Raw genomic sequence first — 21,791 nt, forward strand, 5'->3', positions numbered from 1 at the left:
GTGGGAGACCAACAGGGCTCTTCTTGTCTGGCAGGAACAGTTAGTGCACGCCACCTTGTGTTGGGACGTTGCAAGTTCGAACCCCAATGGTATGGTTGTATAACTGGTAGGGATCTGCCTAACCCCAGCTTTTTCTGTCGAAAAAGAAGACTGCATCGGTGGGAGAAAATGCTAACTATTGAAAGTTGGCATATGCGTAGGGGTCATCCTGCGCTAAACATGGTATATCAGACTATTAATAAGTTTGGATTACCGTTTGAAAACTCTTTTAAATTTTCTGTTTGTGATGCTTGCCGAAGAACGGTGCTCCTGAGATGGCAGAAGTTGACTTACCAAAGTGGTTTTGGTCATACGTTTTCACCATGGTTGTTTTCCTGTTCTAGGGTGACAGATGGGTTGACACCTTCATGTTCAGCCTGATTACAGTTTTCTGAGAATTTTTAGGTGTTTGTGCTATACATGCCTTAGAGATTATCGTTCAAACCAACTTGACTACAAGTCACGAAAGTGTGTGTTCTTGAGATATGTGCCACAACACCAGGGATACTACTGTTTAGATGTGAAAACTGGTAGATTGTAATGTTTTTTATGATACAAGGTTCCCCTTCAAGGACAAAAATGAAGAGCTTACCAAACCAGTTTATCTGAGCCACTAAGATCCACTGTAGAGCCCACTATCATTTTTCCTAATCTAATTCAAGTACATCATCCCTCTAATCAAAACCATGACCATACCCAAGAGATACAAACTGAGTTCTTACCACATCATAGCTCTCCCAGTAGTGAGAATCAAATTAGTGAAACCCAAACCAGAAGATCTTCAACCACTTCTCCTGTCCAACCTAATCCCGAAACCCATCGAACACTGAACCCAAAATCTACCATGCATCAAAATATCCTATTCTCGTAGCACTTTAAAGTTTTAACCACTCTCCTTGAAACGATCGCATTTAAAGAAGCCTTGTAGAACCCCAAGTGGCATGAGCTATGCAAATGCAAATGAAATACGAAGCTCTCATTAAAAATCAAGCCTGAACCTTTGTCCCATCTCATCAAGCCAAACACGTTGTAGGGTGTAAATGGATCTTCAAAATAAAAAGGAGAGCTGATGTCACACTTGAGCGATATAAAGCCAGACTTTTAACCAAAGGGTTCAACCAACAAGAGGGAGTGGATAAATTTGAAATATTTAGTACTGTTATAAAACTCACGATGATAAAAATGATTTTATCTATTGTTGTGAGTAAAGAATGGCAGGCAATTATGTTCACAATACCTTCCTCCATGGTCATTTGTCGCAGGTCTATATATAGATCATCCACTGGGTTTGTAGATCCAAAATTTCTTGGGTATGTTTGAAAGCTCCAAAGAGCTATCTATGAGCTCAAATAAGCACCACACGCATGGTTTGCCAGGACAAATACCACATGGAGACTACTTTATCAGCAGCTAGAGATGTAAATGGCTCAATTTCGAGTCGGATGTAGTCAATACCAAATCCAACTAATCAAATATTGGCCAACCAAACTCAGATTTGGATGAAAAAAGATAATACCGAATCTGAAGAAACACTTAATCCGATTCAGATATCAGTCAGATTTGATTATGAAATCCTTGAAATGAATCTGGTTAGTAATCAGATTCAGTTTTCATTACTGAATCCAACTAATCAGATTCGGAACCAGGTCAGATATCGGATACATCAAACCAACGTTACCGGCAGCATGATATCATATCTTTGAAACTCATGTGGGCACAGGGCAAAATGGCTCAACCCAAAACCTGGGGATGCAAGGGGTCCAACTTTTGCATTCTTGACGAATTGCACAGGCAAATAGGTGTTGCCCCAATGCAAACGCCCCTTAAAGGGGCGTTTAATAGAGTTGAAAGCTTCTCTTCAAGAGAAACTTCCGGTTTTTGTGTAGGGGTTCCTGTTTTTTGAGGAGCTCCTGCAGATATGGAGATAACCTTATCCTGCAGTCAGACAGCCCCTAAAGTCTCACCTTTGTTCAGAGCATATAATTGCCCTCTCAATTACGTTCAAGATAGAGAAAAATAGGGTTTCCAAGAGCATAGCCTGTAGAACAAGGCTGGATTCAACCCTAGGTTTCGTGTTTGCGGTGAAGCTGGAAAGGTTGGCAAGCCAAACGCATGACTTCAAGATCAGTAGAGAGGTCGAAATTAGGTCAATATCATTTCACCATCAGCCTGCTCATGATAAATTCTCGTGCCAGCAAACATAGCTTAGATGACTGCCGTTTTCTCAAATTTCAAAATAAATGCTACGACACCTAAAATCATCTTTTTTTCATTTATAAGAGTAGGATTCTTCGGACAAATTACCACCATTAAAGATTACTCAGAAACAGATCAGAGTAGGTTTTAGATGACACAGATAAGATGACAACTTTGCAATCAGGCTCATAATCTGGAGAACCTAAACTGCTGCTTCAGAAGAGGCCTAACATATTCATGGTAACCATCTGGCACAACTGAATCATTCAGAGGGTCCTTCCACGCCTCTTTGTAGAGAGCTGGATAGACATTTCCATCGTACCGGCCTAAGGTTGAACCCAGATAGTGGTCGGTGTAGTTAAATGTGTCAACCAGTGCCACGGCATTGGGACGTACCTGCGAACAAATACAAATCCCTCCAGGTGATTATTCAAACCGAGTCAAAGTATCAAAATCTGAACTGAAAACCCAAAGGTTGTCGTATGCTGACATGATAAGAGATCAAACAAAGGCCACAGAAAGAGAACCACCAGGCTCAACAAGAAGTGCCACTCACCATAGCTGAGCTGCTAGCTGAGAAGTTGTTCTAAAACTACCTACGTGAAAGCTGGTCATTTAACTTATCCTTCAGAACATTCTAGCAGAATGCGTCTCTCTCTCTCTCTCTCTCTCTCTCTATATATATATATATATATATAGAGAGAGAGAGAGAGAGAGAGAGAGTAATGGGTCCATGTTAAATGAAATATGCTAAATAAAAAGTGTTAAATGAGTTTTTCAGGGTTTTTTCATTTTATTTTTAAATTCTGACTGTATAGATGTGATCTATGTACTTGATTTTATAGGGATCAGCTCTTGAAGTGTTTGATTCCGACATATAGGTGGGTTTTTATAACGTTTGAAAAATCAACGGTCCAAAATCTTTGTAAATTTTCGAGGTTCCAAATATCATTATTTTTATCGAAAACACATGATCCAGGTGTGGATTCCTCATAAATCGACCATCCCAACACATTTCTGGGGTCGGAACTGCGAAAAAAACACTGGAAGAACATAAAAACCCATTTAGCACAGACCCATTACTATATATATATATATATAGATAGATAGATAGAGATAGAGAGAGAGAGAGAGAGATGAAAACCTACAAACTAAAAATACTAAACGGCTTTTTCAGGGGGGGGTTACCATATACATGTGATATGCATGCTTGACTTCATATGGATCAGCTCTTGGATCATCCAATTTCGACATGTGGATAGGTTCTTATAAGGTTCAAAAAATCAGCAGCCCAAAATCTTTGTAAAATTTTGAGGCTTGAAAGATCAAATTTTGATCCAGGTATCGATTCCTAGCAAGCAAAATTGCCCATGCTTAACACATCTATGATGCCAGAAATGCAAAAAGGTGCTGGAAAATTCATTTCGACCCATTTAGCATATTTTATTTTGTAGGTTTTCATCAACACACACACACTTGGAAAAGCATACCTGAGAGTATAGAAGCCTCAGTTGCTCATTGGCAAGTGCAGCTTGTTTAGGAGTGATGCAGCTGGTTGAAAGGAAATCACCCACATGTCGGTGGAGAAGATGGAGAGAATAGACACTGCATAGCACCTGGAGCTGCTGTTTGACTCCCTCCCCAGGTATGTCTTGCTGCAACTTTTCAATAAACCTGAATGTCAAGAGAAAGGAAAGAATGAAAAGAAATGAGTTCAATATTTCAATTCTCATTATGGATGGAAGCAATGCAATTGGAATCTCATTTTTCATGAGCTATAGGCCCAGGGTTAAAAAGAGCAGACCAGATAAGGAACTGAATTCTCAAGCAGCATGGCCACCAAACGCTATGCTGCTTTATTTGTGTCACATTTTTCTAACAATATCAGGCAACTTCGGACCATCAAGGATATGGTCACATAAATTTGTCTACAAGGTGCTCCAATCTTGTGGTCAGCATGAAGGGTTCAGATGGTGATCAAACAGAGGATCGATGCTTGCCCATCTGAGAAATTCAGGTGCTTTAACAATCTATAGTATTCCAGACAACCTTGATGTCTCATATTTTCTTTCATGTCAATTGAGACCATAGCCACAGATATCATTCAAGGTATTTTCTCAAGAGTTGTTTTTAAAAACTGATTTTTCTTGGGCAAATCTTGGATGCTTTAAAAATTGTAGAAGTGTAAAGAAATATTAAAAACGATAAGAAATAATACGTTTTAACAGCATTTTTGTGAAAACTTAAAGAAATAGTGAGAAAAGTTTTTAAAATAAAACAAACAAAAAATGGAAGATGTATAAACTTAAAATATATAAAATAAGCTTTTTATAAATGTCATGATATTATCGTGATAATTATAAATAACTGACATTTTGAAAAGAATGCAATATTTTTCTTTAATATCAACAAAGGTCAAAATCTCGTAAACATCGTGATATTTTAAAAATATTGGAGATATTTATGGCTATGATTGAGACCTTGGTTGCTTACCGAGGACATGGCATTGGATAGACATGATTGGAGGAAAAGGATTCATGTGGAAGACCCAGAATGATTTTCTTTTTTGGTTCATATGGCTGACCCCAATTGTTTTGGGATGAAGGCGTAGTTGTTGTTGTTGTTGTTGTTTGTATTAAGACCTTGGTAGTTAGGAGGTCCAAAGAAGCCTTTAAGTTTCAAGCAACTACTTAAGATACCGGTTTCGAGCACCATGCTTTATCTTATTTTAGTTTTATCAATTTAAGAATACGCCCTTCCCGATACTAACTGGATCAACATGTCAACCAAAACAAAATTTAATAATCATCAGGGACATCAACATACTTGGAAACAACAATTAATTGACAGTGTGCAATTGCCATCTCCATTAAATCAGCTGAGAGCTCAGCAAAGCCTGCATGAAGAGAAAAATTCAACAAAACACACGTGAATATTTAAGAAATGTTGAATATGTCTTTCAAAGAAGATGAACATGTAATATATGATTTCTCCTTTTTTATTGGTTATCAATATAGTACAAGATAGAGAGCACACCTTCTCGAAGGCAAAATATAGATGGCGTAAGTTTGCAGTTCTACCTACTTTAAAGGCAGTGTCCAGGAGGCACTTTAAGATATTCAAGCACACTGATGAAGAGACTAAAAAACTAATTATCTTAAAGATGGCATTGTAAGCTCCGAGAATAGTTGCATGAAGAGATGGATAGGCTTTTCTCAAGTGGTCTTTGGTTGACTTGCAAAATTTGTCAAGAGCACAGGTGCTGTGGGTTTATTTAATGGATAGGGTGCAAAAAGCCCCTCGTGGTCATAAGGGTTGATATAGAGTGGTGAATTATACCTCTTCATAAGGAAAGTAGGACACCTACAAAACCATGCACTAAGATACAATGAAATCATCTAGCAGCTGATCATAAGCAACCAGGGAAGCTTATTAATGTCTTTGTTGTTAACCTCTAGAAAGATTTCCTTCCACATTCATAGGTCATTCCTTTCACAGAAGATAGGGAATATGGGACAAAACTGTTTTTACAAAAGCAATTCAGCTAATTTATGACCATAAAAAATTCATTTAAGAAAGTATATGTACAACAAGACTTATCATAAAGGTTGTGAATGATGACTGGTAGGATGGTTGAATGCCTAAGAATGGAAATGGTATGTCAGGTCTGCCAAACTAAGATAGCAACAACAATAATGATCACTATCCAGCCACAACGTACAGTGAAGATAAACATCATGTACAGGGATTTGATCTTGCCAAAGAGATCAAAACTAGAACCAGAATGTTTGTCCTTCCCTCAGACTGGAACATTTGTTGCCTAGTGGTTATCCTGTGTAGCCTTGGCCACACGAAACAAGGCCTCCCCCAAGCAAACTAGGTGAGCCAGGTGATACTTAACTAGGCTAGCAACTAGTCAACCAAGTTGTTGACTGATCCTATGAAAGTCATCTTTCCCCTTATTTGCTTCAATCAAGAATCAAGAAGTAAAAGAAACTACTACTTTCTAGCAATTAAACTTGGGAATAAAAATAAGACTTGGAACTAGCCTAAGATATATTTCCTATGGTAGAATATTTAATATTTTTGAACTAACCAATTTCTGTGCATTTATGCTATTGTATGTATAGTTTTAGGATAATATCAGAAGACTTGGATGGAGATGATAGGAAAGGATATGAATGCTTTGAACCTCACCGAGGACATGACATTGGATAGAAATGATTGGAGGAGAAGGATTCATGTGGAGGACCCAAAATGATTTTCTTTTTTGGTTCATATCGCCGACCCCAATTGTTTTGGGATGAAGGCGTAGTTGTTGTTGTTGTTGTATCAGATGAGTATTTTATCCTATATTCACTCTTAATTCATGAACCAAATTCCAAGTTGGCAGCACTTCATCAGCAACGCTTTCTCTCTTTCTTTTGCTAGGCATATGTAGCTTGTAATTGATATTTATATAAACTACAAACTAAAATATTACCCATAAAGTTTATTCATACAAGTATAAACAGAAATTGCATATTCATGATATGCATCATTGATTTTTCTTTTTAATATATTTTTTGAATGTTTAATGATCTTTTCCTTTCGCAATCTAAGCAATGCCTAAGCATGCCAAACAATCAGATAAGGCCCGAGACCTAGTGTAGACAACCCAATTTCTGGGTATATGGATAATTCTTCTTAGACAAGATATCCAAAGTCCAAAATAGGGTTTATTCCAATTTAGGTGCAACTTTGACCATGAAAACATTTTCCGGATGTTGCAAGCTTACACGTGAATCTGATATCATGGAGCAAAATTAAGACTCCAGGAAGAAAATCTTTCAAGCTGGTTGGTCCAAACAAGAAGCTACATTTTGTGACGTGCAAAATGGTGGGATGTGTTAAGATGGATGTCCTTTTCTTTGTAATTTTATATTTCTTTTTGTATTATTTGAATTTCGTTCTTAATGAAATTATTCATTTTATAATTCTTCTGTTCCATTGTTACTTCTATAGTGAGTGTATATTCAAATACATTGTATTTTTGGTTCTTGGTATCCATTCCACAGTGCATTGAGATTCCTGCCATTTTCATGACAGGATGAACCCCAGATTTTCCCTAACACCAAAAATTGAAAAGGTAACTTAGATCTACCCTAAAATTCAATAAGGATCAACTCCTAAACAGCTTCTTCCAGTCAAAATTAAACTTTAAAGGCCTGGCGTGTTATAAGGACTCCCTAAAAACCTGGCCAAACAAATTCAAACAGATGCTTTAATCTTGGATCTAGATCTAGATGCAAAGATCCACTATTGAAGCACTATAAATGGGGAGACACACCCTCATTCCAAGATCTAACCTACCCATGAAATTGATCCTTCCTGAGCTCTAGCCTTGACTTCGCCTACTGCTCTAGCAGTCATACAGTACCTATCTTAGTCCATAACTTTACTTTCTCATCTTGTCAAACCTAGCCCAGATCTTGTCCCATAATCTTGAAACCTCTTCTACCTCAAGAAACTCTGTCAGAGTCTTCCTAAGTAGATGCTGGCAATAGGAAAGGGCCCTAGGCTTGAAGTACAGTCTCATTTTCCTTTCTTGTCTTTTGTCATTTTGTTTTATTCCAGTATTAACCATGTCATGACAATATCTGTATATACTTAGTTATATTGGTTCTTTGTGATCTTCCATAAGGATTGATGGTGTTATCTAGAAACTATTAGAACTATGTTGCAAAATTAAGACGCCACTTCACCCCGAATTTGCACAGGAATGGTACAAGTCCTGCAAAGGTTATCCCTCTTCAAAGTGAGAGGATAAATCCTTGCTTGTAGCATAAGGACCTGCAATGTCCAAATTCAAAGCAAAGCATTTTCTTTGAAAGAGGGGTTCATATAAAAAAATTTGCTCTCATCCCTATGCATCACCCGGAGCTTTCAACTACATCCGGACTATTAGTTGTATTATGGACATACTTTGGATCTTTCTAGCTTAACATGCAACTCACTTGCATGTACTCTACTGACCAGATAGTTGGCCTAACTTTCAGCCTGTGTCAATATAAACTGTCAGCCTTTTCCTTGAAGCTTCCAAAATATTGTGGCTATTCCTTTATGTTACCAGCATAGAGCTTGAAGGCTTTGCACTAAGAAGATATTATTAAAGATAATCTATGTCACTTGCATCATTGCACAGATCTTACAGATCAGAAAACAAGTCGTGTCATAAGCTTGCTTTAAAAAGCATACCGAACAATTAAAGAAATACAGGTACGAGATATGGCGTTCAAAGGAACACTCAAAGCAGAGAAATTTCATATGCTATTAAGTCTAAATTCTGCTAAAAATAAATTTACCCTCTTCTGGATTTGTTGCATTTCCTACTTGTCGGGCACAAGTAACAGCTAATCTTGTTGACCTCGCTTCAAATGCCTCCAAGATAGCCTCAGGCTTCAACCAGTCTTCAGCTGCAATGGAGCACCAGAAGATGTACAGAAATGACTACAAATGGTAGCATTTATAACAAGAGAGACCACACAATAGTGCTCATGCTTTGGAGACAAGTACAATACATGGTAAGAAAACAAAAACTTGAGAGCCTCTACCTAAACAAGAAAAGGAGAAAATGAATAGTCAAGCTAGCAACTAGTCTTCCTCTTGTTTCTAAATGACCCAGCCTTTTAAAGCTTTGCAGTGTATCATGGATAGAGAGATAAGCCTCAACTATTCAGTGGATCATTACTCAAAACCACTATATTGAGAAATGAATCCCCAACTTTCACCTAGTTTTTTCTTTTATCATGGAAAGTTTTGTTCGACAGTGCAAGGAAAACACCACTTTTTCCCACTAAAATAAGCATATAATCTTAAGCAACTATTCGAGAATCCAAACTCCACCGAAACAATTAACAAGGGCCAGTAACATGTTTTGTAACCAGTAACTAGGTTTGCTTTCAGTGAATTGCATCTTGGGAGGTATAGCAACCACTTGGTCATGAAAAAAATGGAGCCTGTAATACACCTGTTTGGACACCACATCTGCACTGCATCAAGTGCTCTGCCTGCCCCAAATATGCAGTTGTGCCAACAGGTTTCTTTCCAGAACCCAGCTGAGACACGGTCTTAACAAGAAACCTAGCAACCTGCAAGCACAATGTTTCAGCACAAATGAAACAATTTAGTAAACTATGAAAATCTGTTTGCCGCATAAACTTCAATGAAAGTGCACAGGAGCAAATTACATTACCAAAACAACAGAAAATTAATGAGTATGTCAACAACAAACACTACAATAATTCTTCAAAACTTTCAACAATAGCGGTTTCATGGCAGACCTTAAATCCAACTAATAGGGCACTCACTAGTATTAAGTAGTGATTTTTGAATAAATAAGATTTGGATACCTAACTTTGAAATATCACTCTGAGTCACAAGATTTGGAAACCTAACTTTGAAACTTCACTCTGAAGCACATCATGCTCCACATGTGGACACAACTCCGGCACGGATAGAGCTAATTAAGACGAAATAAAACCTACATATGATCAGGGACCTATTGACAGATTGTAGCCCTTATGAAAGGGATTCTGGGCAAACAGGTTAGTATAAAAGAAGGTTTCCAAAAGGAATTTAATAGGCCTTACAAAAATATCCTAATCCATAGATTTCTTAAAATCAGACCTCATTCAAAACTTACAACATAGCTTGCCATTGAATAAATATTCAAATCGTCAAGGACTATTCAAGTGCTTTTGTATAAGATTAGCAAACCTGAAGAAGCAAAACTACATTATCCCCTTCATATGTACATGCAGGAACATAAACAGCAAACAATTCAGGCAGTCCACTGCTACACAAATAACCATGGCCACCACATAACTTCCGACATTCTTCAATCGCATCCTGCAAAAAAAAACACCAGTTCCCATTTATACAAATGTGAACAGCACACAAAAGAACAGGATAACAAATCAAGACATAGCCCGACAACTAAAGATGAAAAGAAAAATAATTTGCATACAAGGAACATGAAATCGAATATCCTGTATTATAAAAAGATATGCAACTAAATATGTAATTTATGCTTGAGAGGAACATGGAAAGCATTATGAGATGTTTCACGCAATCAGGAACATGGAAACACAATGCACAACAACTTGATTTTCTTTTTTTTGCAGCAAAGAGTGGTATGAAAATAAAGATCCCTTGAGATGCCATAGGTCTGAATATTAAACCTGGAGAACAACTTAATGAAGCTAACCATGATTATATCCTCCTAACGAATGATCCAGTGGCAAGAATGGTACAATGAGTTGGTGGCTCTCTCCTTGTTTCTTTTTGGTCATACAGTGACAAAGAATACAAAGGTCAAATTACCATCATTTTGTGCTGCTAGATGTACACAAAATTCAAGGATGATTTTGAAATTAACATAAAAAGGCGTAAGTATTTGGGTAGATAGCTGCACTACAGTCCAAGCAGCACCCAGCTTTCAAAACTTTTTTCTTCAAACCTAAAGTTGTGTAAAGAAATCAGCTAATAATTCTTAAAGCTGCATGCTCGAGAAGTGTGTTAACAAATATTAGAGGATGTAATGTAACATTTGATAGGGCAATAATTCCAGCAATCAAGTTTTAACAGTGTATTGGAAGCAAAGCTAACTTTGTAACCTCAGACAGAAACTACTAGCCAAGCTCCAAAAACATAGTTGGCAGTTTACTTCTCATCCTCATATATACACAATTGGTAGGGATATCTCAGTTAGTGTCTTGTAATTTGTTATGCATTCTATATCCTTACATAAGAGTATTACTGAAATTAAAGACTTGCAAACAACAAGATACTACATTCAGATTACATGACCCGATAACAGTAGTTGAGCTCATCGGATCTAACAACCATGCTTTAATAAGATTGAAAAATATGTGAAGCCTCTAGCATCCATGATGACATAAACTCTTTTGATGTTGTAGAAGTCATCATCTCAATAAATATACAATCAATCAAGTTCGCTCAATGCATTACTCTTCATAGCTATAAAACTTATAATAATAGAATGTAACTGAACCATCTTCGAATGCCATCTTACTTCAGCACCAAAAGAAAAAGAAGATGCACGCAGACTTGATAGAACACCTACATTGCATGTGTTTCATCAGAAAAGACTGCTCTAGATAAACTCCAAATCACTAGACAAACCACACATGTTTTTAGGATCAACTAAGAAGTAGGAACAAAGGAAAAGTAAATGAGACAACTAAAAGCAGATTTTCTAATAGAAATAGTGACACTACAGGGGGTTCAAGAAAAGGAGCCATCAGATTCAAGTAATACTAATAAAATAAAAATGCTTATTTAATTAATAAATGGTTGGTGTTTCACATACAGCAGTAGCAGAGGTTGTCAATGACTTCAAACCAGCAGTACATGCATGAGCTTCAGCCAAGGTTGAAAAATCACTGGCTTGTAACCTCTTTGTCACGTCCTGGTACAGCCATTTCAACCATTCACCTACAAACCTAAATGCATACGCAGATGCCAGCAAAGGGAAGAGCCTACTTTGCTGCGTTTTGTAGTCAATCACCTGCCATATTGAAATTCACATGAATAAAAGACAGTACTAACAGAGAACTAAGTCTTCTATATAAAAATTCATCGTTGTATTTTCAAGCAATCTTGCAATAAAAAACTATATCACGCTGCAAAAAAGAAAATTATCTCAATGATAAGCACAAACACAAGGACCGAATAACATTATAAGACTGAGCAATAAAATCTTGTTACAAGGAATACCAGAATAAGGAGATACAAAATATGCAATCTTCTGGTTCTGGTAGCAGAATGTCTTGCCACTACTAATAACTTAGTTATAGCATCAAGAGGCTGATAAATTGCTAATTTATTGGACAAATGAGCTTCAGTTTGCCAACCTTTCCTTGAAGAAAGGAAATCAGACATATATATAGGATGCCAACTTATGGCAAGTGTATATGGTTTGATTGATAGTCAAGGGATCAGGAAAGGCACTAAAGGAGAGTAACAACATTATTAGTCATGAAAATTGTCTTTTCTCAATTTGCATCAACTACTGAATTCTTATTGTTGTCTCAAATCATTTAGTTTAAGTATAAATATTCTACAAGTATAGATATATAAATAGGTAAATGGACAATCGTGCTCCCCAGATATTACAGTAGACCATCATACATAAATATTGGATAATGGTACATTAAACTTTTTTCTCCAGAAATTACAGGTTTTGATCCAGGACGGCTTGGCAAGGATGTGTAATGACCAAATTCTGTATTTCCTGTCACCTTGACATCCTGAGAGTTTTGTAAGATTGTTGACTGATAATATAAGCTAATTAGGAGCCAATACCATGGCATGATGATACAGCGCAACTCCTGTCTACTTCTAAATGTTTCTCAATACGGACATAGCACAATGAATGGTATGTGCATCAAAATATCTTTATTGGGAACCACTCGTTCCGTTTCAAAAGTGTTGGTGAAATTGAGTGCAGGAATGACCATATATACATAAATGCACACACAAATGCATGCATACATATGTAGACTTTGAATGAAAAGAAAGACACTTAGAATGTATCTATTATGGGGGTAAATGTGTAATGAAGAGAGGCGGAAGCACCAATAGAGCAAAAGCACTCTTTAAGAGTGACCACAAGAGCCAAGAACACAAACACTAAAAGTGTACACACAAAACTCACAAAAGTAGAAAATGACTTAAAGTCATAAGTTGAATATTATTGAAGAAAGAAAGAGGAGGGTGAAAACCCCATACTATTACAAGTGTGAGCCTCCTCTATTTATAGAGGAGGAGACTAAAAAGGAGACCATAAAGGGGGGCTCCCTTCTAGTCGTTGGGAGCCCCAACGGTCATAAATATGATCGTTGGGGCCCCAACGACTAGATGGGTGGGGCCCCTTATGGTCCTTAAAAAAGAAAAATAAGAAATAAAAAAGGGAAAAGAAAAAAGGGAAAAAGAAGAAAAAAGGAAAAATACAAAAGGGAAAAAATACATGGTAATTTACCAAAACACCCCTATCGGGATTTTGGTTGTACAGAAAAAGAAAATAAATTATGTATATATACATATATGTATATATATACGAATGTATATATATATAAGTATATGTATATATATATATATATATATATATTAATATATACATAATTTAACAAAATGAAGGACTTAGAATTCTTCAACAAGAATAAACAGCAAGTACTTGAATAGAAGTTTCTAAGATATGCCCTCACATCATATGCTTGCTCTTCTCCAAGGTGTGACAAAGCCATGATGTGATTAAAATAATGACATAATTGTTATACAAAACTTCTCGTTAGATCATAACTTTTTTGTACAGTCTGACAGCAGCAAGAGTATCAGTAACAGAAGAAAAAAAAGTATGATTTTCATGTCAAAAACAATGTCTGACAGTTAAAGATAACACAAATCAGACATCCATACGTACGGGTTTTCCTGATTTCGTTTAGGCACAGCAAGTAGATTATATTATACGATCATGGCTAAATTCAAGTTCACATTTATCAGAACAGGAAGAAGACTATTTCATCTGTAAATTCAAAAGCATTTTGAAGCCTCAGCAAATTATATGCTCAACGCTACCTGACTTTCAGGACCCCCATCTTTAGAACCAAACTGCCTTCTAACTGCACTATACCTAACAGCGATGGTGACAGCTCGTGACAGTGCAGATGAAGCATCTAAAACAATGGTTTGGCGCACATAAACCATTGTCCCATAAACTAGCTGTCTGGGCACATCGGATTGCACGTATTTTCCTTCTCTTGTCACCTGAGAAACCCTGAAAATGTTCATGGAAAGATAAGCTGAGGTTTCTTTTTTTGTTTTTTAAAGAAGAAAAAAAATGAAGAGAAAAAAGGCTAGTTCTCACTACCAACTAAGAAACACTATTAAAGCTTATACTAACTGCTAAACGAGTCCTAGTTAAATGAAGAAATGAACTAGTAACATTCAGCAACAATAACCTTGACATGATTGAATGCAAGCCTATCCCTGAACACTGCAGAGGCCAAAGGAAGCATGTAGAGAAATAAAAATGACAAAAATATATTTACTGAGGATAGTCGGTTTCCCTGCGCTTCTGTAGAGAAGCATATTTGGATACTGATAATAACATATTGAGCACCTATCTTATTTGTCCATAAGGATAAAGTGAATATCTATCATAATATATAATCATTTACATGCAACACCAGATTGATTCACGCACTCATAAAGTATTTAGACCAATATATTATGAACAGATTAAAAACAAAAAAGAAAAGAAGGTGAGACAACCAGGCAGCTGAAGGAATGAATGCAGAAAATATATGATATTTTAAAAGTGTAAAAGGATCAGGGGGAGAAGAGTTCTTTAACATGGTTTTTTGGAAGGATATCAGTTGAAAACTGAGAAGAGCAGTTGAATGCTATCGTCCCATTAGTTATCAAAAAGCTGAGAACATCGGAAAGGATAAAGTATACCGAGACAATCAAGTGAGATAATTTACTGTTGTAACTGGTTTACTCACACAAAATTGTCATTTGATTCCTTGTAACAAGATAGGGTAAGTTTTGGGTCCTCTGTTTAAGGAAGGAATACGGATTTTGGTCCCATAGGTGTATGCTGTTGTAGTGTCTTCTTTTTTATAATTATTTTTGTCTCAAAAAAAAAAACATACTGGGACAGTCAAGAGTATACTTATACATGCTTCACCTGATATTTTTTATTTTGAAAAGACAAATTTGTACTATGAATAAAAATGTGAGAACAAGTTGGTTATTGAAAAGAAAAAGGCAGGTTAAAATGGCAAATTTTCCAGCATGTTTTCTGCCAAGACTTAGTGAGAAAGTTGTACTACATGGATTACCAAAAAGATTTGCCGTTTTTCGTCCACAAAATCAAGATTTACATAATCACCAGTAAGTCGAGCCATGCGCCAGTCTGGTAAACCCAGCCAAGCCCAACCTGACCTTCTTGTACATGTACATGAACATAGATCCTGGATGTTGACCAAGTGAAACCTGGGCCCAGCCTGAGTCCAATAAGAGCTGAGCTGGACTACTGGCAGACCAGGCCCTGAGGGCCCATCAAGGTCTAAATGCCCAACCCAATGTCTACTGTTTTTGAGAGACGGGGGGGGGGGGGGGGGCGCAATCTAATAAAAGGTAACTTAAATCAGCCAGTATGTTGAACAATTCAATGTTCTTCATAGTTCACAAATATTGTAGAGACTAAAATTCAAGATCTTTCAAAGAAATTTAACTCAAAAGAAAATAATAATAAAGAAATAACACCAGTTGCCTCATCTAAACATAAAAAGCTAGCATAACGTCATAATATAATGAAAAGAAGCAAACAAAAGCAAATGTTAGAACAAACCGCATTAACATCTGATCTCTGGGGATGCGCACATGATCAAACTGTAAGACACCATTATCCATTGTGTTATAGGCCCCATTTCCAAATTTCATCCCAATATCACCAATCGTGATACCAGGAAGAGGTGAATGGTCTTCTAAACTTCGCAATTGAACAATAAACCCTGTAACACATTTTGAAAAAAGAAAGAAAGAAAGAAACATTATTGTTTTTTAAGTAATAATGCACAAATGCCCAATAACAGACAAAGCAGGAGGAAATCCAGTTACCATGTACGCCATAATCCTGGCTATCAATGATCAGACGGGCATATACAACTGCATGTGTTGATACTTTGCCTAAGCCACCAGGCCACCACTGAATTTCAGAGAACAGGAAAGTTACAAGGGAAATTGTAAGACAATATTGAATAGTTCTACACAATTTAATGAGACAAAGAAAAAGACAACTGCAAACAAGAAATTTATGCTTAAAAGGAACCATGATGAGAGTTCTTTTCAGTGACTGAAGTATTTCCCAAAGGTCTTTGTCACTCACTTTACTTGAAGTCAATGTGGGACTGTGAATGATGAATTCATCTGATTTTTTATCATATGTTGCTGTAGTCTCAAGACCTTGAACATTCGAACCATGACCAAGTTCGGTCTGTGCATAGCAGCCAATAATTTGTATCCTATATGCTAATGGTAGCCACTTCTGCTGCTGCTCATCAGTACCTTGTCCTCTTATAGCAGGTACAAACATGCCCTAAAATTGGGAATGATGACAAGTCAAAACTAGAAGCCCATATACAAAAATGACACACTAGATTCATAAAGACCAATAGCCTTAATTGTGAGAACAAACTACAGATCATCCAAAGAGACGAATAATGAATCTCATAAAGTTCAAAGTGTGTGTCCCAGAATACAAAGATTCGGGTCACTCAACCCACTTTTCACTAAATGCTGCAAAAAGAAATGATCTTTATAACTTAATCACAAATTATGATATAGAATCATGTATTAGTCTAGAAAGACAAAGCAAGACTAAATGCAAAGCCAGCACACATACTCATGTATGATGTACATACATGGATATGTACATTAGAGAACATATGTGTAAACTTGAATGTAACATGTCGTGATGCACTCTAGCATTTAATCTGGATCAAGCAGTTCCAGTACAAAACATTAATTTTTGCATTCAATCATGAAAATTTATTGCATTCGCCTTTGATTTTTGAAGCTCTTGGAAAACCTGTACACGTTGCAAGACAAACAAAAACGTGTTTATCACTAAACAAAGATATGTATATCAAAGTTGTAAGTTGACCTACAAAGCATTAAGGAAAAGTTAAAAACCCTGTGGGAAGTGCTAGTTAGTACAGTACTAACAATATGGCGTGCATGTGTGTGTGCACGCATCTGTAACATTTGGTTCTATAAACAATACCATATTATCCAGTAGAAAAATCATAGTTGCAAGTGTTATTTACTAATCAGATCCTAGAGGAGTTTTGACATCGTTTATTTAGTCAAAAACATGAGCTGGGTCAAATTTATTTCAGTTTAATAAACATGTTCTTATTGTGCAAACTTGGTGCAATATCTCAAAAAACCATCAAAATCTGGGGTTACCAAATACCCATTTAAAACCACATATTTTCATTTTGAAGATGGATTACATAATTCTAGATATCCATAGAAAACCCACTTTTGGTGAATTATGCATTTGCAATACAAAATTAACTTTGTAGCTGAGTACAGACGGATTCTGAACAATCACATGCACATAGTCCTAGATAGGAATACTGACTACATAAAATCAGTCTCGTTCAACATGTGCCCCAAGATTACCATAAGATATCATCAACACAAGGCTCACCAAAGAGGAAACACAGGGTCTACTTACCCAGTGGAGATCTGTATATGCTGGTTCATCAACAAAAGACCTCAACTTTGATGCCTCTTCTTCTGATAAGATAAAACAGTTGTTGTTAGACAGTGAGACAACCAAAAAAGCTAAATAAGTTAATCAACCAAATTAGGTCCAAGGTATTTATTTAAAAAAAAAGTCAGCCTTAGCTGACACCCAAGTTAGTTTATAATGCTAAAAGTTGGGACCTCTAAAAACCTGGTATCCAGTGCAGGATGTGTTGTAGAACCAATGATAATAATAGAATTAAAAGAGAATTTTGACAAGAAGAAATATGATTAAGTAGGAATGCATTTCTTCTAACATGATTCCACAAATTATATCAACAGATTCAACACCAAGTCCTTCAATGAAGGGCTAGCATTAATACCAAAGCAGATTCATCCCCTGGAGGAATAGCAGTAGAATAAATGGAGAAACTGCGATGAGAATGCCATTAGCATGAGTAAAATGAAAAAACTACACGGTTGGAAGGAAATGAAAGCAACATACTGAAGATGGAGAGAAAGTCTAGAGATAGTAGATGGGCATCAATAGATCTAGGATCAACTAGATGCAGACAGAGACTAGGAAAGATTGTATTGAAGGTCTAGTAGCTTTGGGGTTCTACATGCTTTTCAATTTGCAGAATCAGGGGTTTGCCTTGAGATACTATCAACAAAACGACAGGTATGTCCTGATTCCTGACAAACGTCCTTGCAAGGAAATCAGATGTTAATATGAAAAAATGAGAGAGAGAATGCATATCCTTCTTCCAGGACTTGATATTCCATTTGAGAATTTGCAATGACGTCAAAGAATAGAATGTTTATGAAAAAACACTGCAAAAAGGTTAATAAAGTTGTTCCATCTTGTTAATTACAAGAACTCAAATCTTCCTCGTTAGATTGCTTTAAAATGTTTCTCGTTAGTCGTTAATAGATGATACTGTAGATACTCTGAAAGTCTGAACTGGCCGTACTTCAGATATATTCAGACACACAAGCAACTAGAAAACAGAAGTAATTTCACCAACATGTGCTGAAGGGAGTGAAGGCGATGGAGATTGGGGAATAAAAATTCTTATGGTAAATTGGTAATACATCATAGAAATGCTACATGTTATTCTCATAAATAAAATATGAGGTATACCTGTAAGACGGAGCTCAATAATCCTCTTCCATGCATGAGCTGCTTTTCTTAAGGTGTTCTTAAACAACTCCTTTCTGCCCAGAGTAACCCTGTTATCCTTGCGGAATACCTAGGTAAAGGAGAAGAAAAAAAGAGGAATCCACAACTAAGAAACCAGTATAACTGAAATAGTTGATTGCCTACAAAAGTTGCTTTAACATTTAACGAAATAGGCAGATAAGATGACAAAAATCAATAGACACAGTCAGGATTATGCATTAAACAAGATATAGAAAAAAATTAATGACACTAGTCGTCGTTACTGTCTCTTCTTTTTGGAAACAGTGGTGTAGCCATAAATACGTTGGCAAAAATTCCATGACCCTACCACCTGGACATGGCATTGAACCCACATATGTTTCATTACAGCTTTCAATATGCTTGTTGAAATAGTTGATATATATAACATGAGCAACAAAAAAAATGCCAGTGCAAGCAAAACTGATGCTCCAAATTTTTGGTTCAACAACACAAGACTGCTGTTCCAAATCAAAAGTAGAAGAAAACATGGACTTCTATGCCCCAAAAAAAAAGGTACTCTGGTTCATGAAAGAAACCCGCAGAAAAGTGACAATGAATAGGTAAAGGCATAGTCAGCAACACGTGAAACAGCAAAAAATTGTTAAGCACTGAATACATGATTTAAAAGGTTTTGTGTTCAAAAAGATTGATGAAAAAAAAATCATAAAAAACAAGTTACAAAAAAAATGGCAAACAATATACAAGCGTTTTATTTGGTTTTAACTTTATAAAACATGGTCAAATAAAGGACATATATACAAGATTTTCCTTGAAAATGAAGTTAAGTATAGGATTCAATTCCATGGATCAGGATAATCTGAACCAGGGTCCAACAAAAATTGGGCCCATAATCGAGTTCATTTGAAAAGTATTTTTTATCAATATAATTCTTCAGATTCTAAACGTTTCTTTCAAAAGAATGGGCTTTTGCTGCTGATTTTTTTAATAAAAAATGTAGTCTCGTTTGTTCTTGTTTTCAAACAGAATTTGAGACGATGTGACAAGAACAAGAAACAATAGAGTTCTAGACTTGATTTGTCCTGTGCATACTAAACATCAGCATCCATCACAAGTAGGGTGTGTCTGAGTCATATTGCAATTCACTACCCTTTTTTCCTCCTTTTGTTTGCAGGAGGTGGGGGTTGGTTTTGCTGCTCACAATCATTCAATGGAATAAATAAATATAAATAAATTATATATGTAGAGAGATAGAGAAATGAAAATCTACCATATAGAAAACGTACCAACTCTACCCACTAAGATTTTTTTGGTATTTTCTTGAAATTCTGACCTTACAGATGTGTTCAGCATGACTGATTTACTAGAAATTGACACTTGAATCATGCATTTTGGATGAAAAAAATGGTATTTGAAGCCTCAAAATTTTAAGAAAATTGTAGACCTATGATTTTTGAACCTTATAAAAACGTACCCATGCATAGAAATCAAATGATCCAAGTGTCAAATTCTAGTAAATCAATGATGCTGAACACATCTGTAAGGTCAGAATTTCGAAAAAACATTGAAAATTGACCATCCCAAGCAATCGGGTACCATCTGACAGTGATGCAGTCGGGTAGCTTCCCACTATTGGGAAAAGAAATATATAGGGGTGTTGCGGGGAGGAAGAAGAAATCAATGGATTCAACATAAGACGATCAAAACGGTACATGAAATCACACAAAAAGTTGGCATTATCGAAAAACTTTTGCAGATCAAATAATTACTTATAAAATAAAATTCCATATATATTAAACAATGGATTATGATGCAAGAAAAACGACTGGAAACAAAAAGCCACGTAGCAAACTAGATAAAAAGAATTTTAAAAAAGAAGAAAGAAAGTAATATTCAGTCAACACAAGTTAATAAAAAAAATCACAAAATTATTTTAAAATGTGGCGCTAATTAAACAAAAGGCTGGTGCGGACCAAACCAATCATTGTATTTGTGAGGAGAAAGCCTATCAACTTAACTAAAGACCACAAGGCAAAGCTTCTATTTTTCCACGTTCATAAACTTCCAAAGAAACAATTAAAAACATAACCCTATACGATCGAACACCGTGGCGGAATACTTGGAAAATACGGCATTTTAGGCAAGAAATCTCGGGTTCAAATCACACGTTTGAACATCAAAAATAGGAAAAAACAGAAAAACATCGTCGGATTAGCCTCCACAACTCAACCCCATAAGGAAAAAAAAAGATTACCCGTTAAAATTCACAAAACACCGTCCACCATGCTTTGAATAAGAACCAACAAAAGAGGCAAGAAAACGATCCATCAATCAAATCGCACACAAAGATCTTGAAAAAATCAAAGAAGGATACCAACAGACAACGCGGGATCATCAATGTTGTATCTCGACCAAATCAAGCAAAACCCATTGTGAATAAGAACGCAGGACCATCGTAAAACCGCAAGAAAACACACAGACACATCAGGCGTCAAGTAAAAAAGGCTACAATTGAGGTGTCAGAGAGAGAGAGAGAGGGTTAATTACAGGGTCGCTGGCAACGAGGCGGGCCATACGATCAGAGACGTCGAGGGCGTGCTTGGATCCCGCCCAAACGACCTTCATGGCCTCCACATCGAATTGGGCCTTGCTCCTCTCCTCACCAAGATGATCCACCTCCTCCATCGTCACCATCCCCCAAACCTCGATCAATAATCCACCCAAAAAATGCTCAGCAAGAACACCCCTCAGAGATCAGAAAAGACACCCTCCCTCTCTCTCTCTCTGCCTTCTCTCTTGTTGTCGGTCGTATTTAACACATTGAGTACGGAAGTTCCCATGTTACGTCTTCTACCTATCAAATTGGATTGGTTAATAGATAGTCTGCGAATTTCCGAATGTGCCCCTTCTCATCCTGCTTCTTTCGTGGTCGGCGTATAACGGTCAACAGGCTCAATACGTAATTTTCAAAGGTTAGACCGACACCGCCATCTAACCCGTGAGAGGTCACCCTGATGCCGTTCATCCATGCGATGGACGGCATCTAAAGCTTGGATTCAGCATTTCTAGG

The 21,791-nt window shown here is 36.6% G+C and overlaps 1 protein-coding gene across 1 annotated transcript; it reads right to left on the bottom strand.

Annotated features, from left to right (window-relative positions):
* Window positions 1–2,173: 2,173 nt before the first annotated feature.
* On the bottom strand, window positions 2,174–21,530 carry LOC149813891 (peroxisomal acyl-coenzyme A oxidase 1-like). The gene is made up of 14 exons (XM_089992453.1): window positions 21,269–21,530; window positions 18,704–18,812; window positions 17,549–17,610; window positions 16,193–16,402; window positions 15,925–16,012; window positions 15,656–15,818; window positions 13,876–14,074; window positions 11,609–11,806; window positions 9,994–10,125; window positions 9,245–9,365; window positions 8,580–8,690; window positions 5,062–5,131; window positions 3,726–3,909; window positions 2,174–2,631 (listed from the first exon to the last, which is right to left on the bottom strand). The coding sequence occupies exons 1-14, from the start codon at window positions 21,413–21,415 to the stop codon at window positions 2,422–2,424; spliced, it is 2,004 nt and encodes a 667-aa protein (XP_089848579.1). The 5' UTR covers window positions 21,416–21,530; the 3' UTR covers window positions 2,174–2,421.
* Window positions 21,531–21,791: the final 261 nt, after the last annotated feature.

This window comes from Nuphar pumila, chromosome 16 (genome assembly GCF_984573655.1).
Source record: "Nuphar pumila chromosome 16, dmNupPumi1.hap1.1, whole genome shotgun sequence".
NCBI lineage: Eukaryota > Viridiplantae > Streptophyta > Magnoliopsida > Nymphaeales > Nymphaeaceae > Nuphar > Nuphar pumila.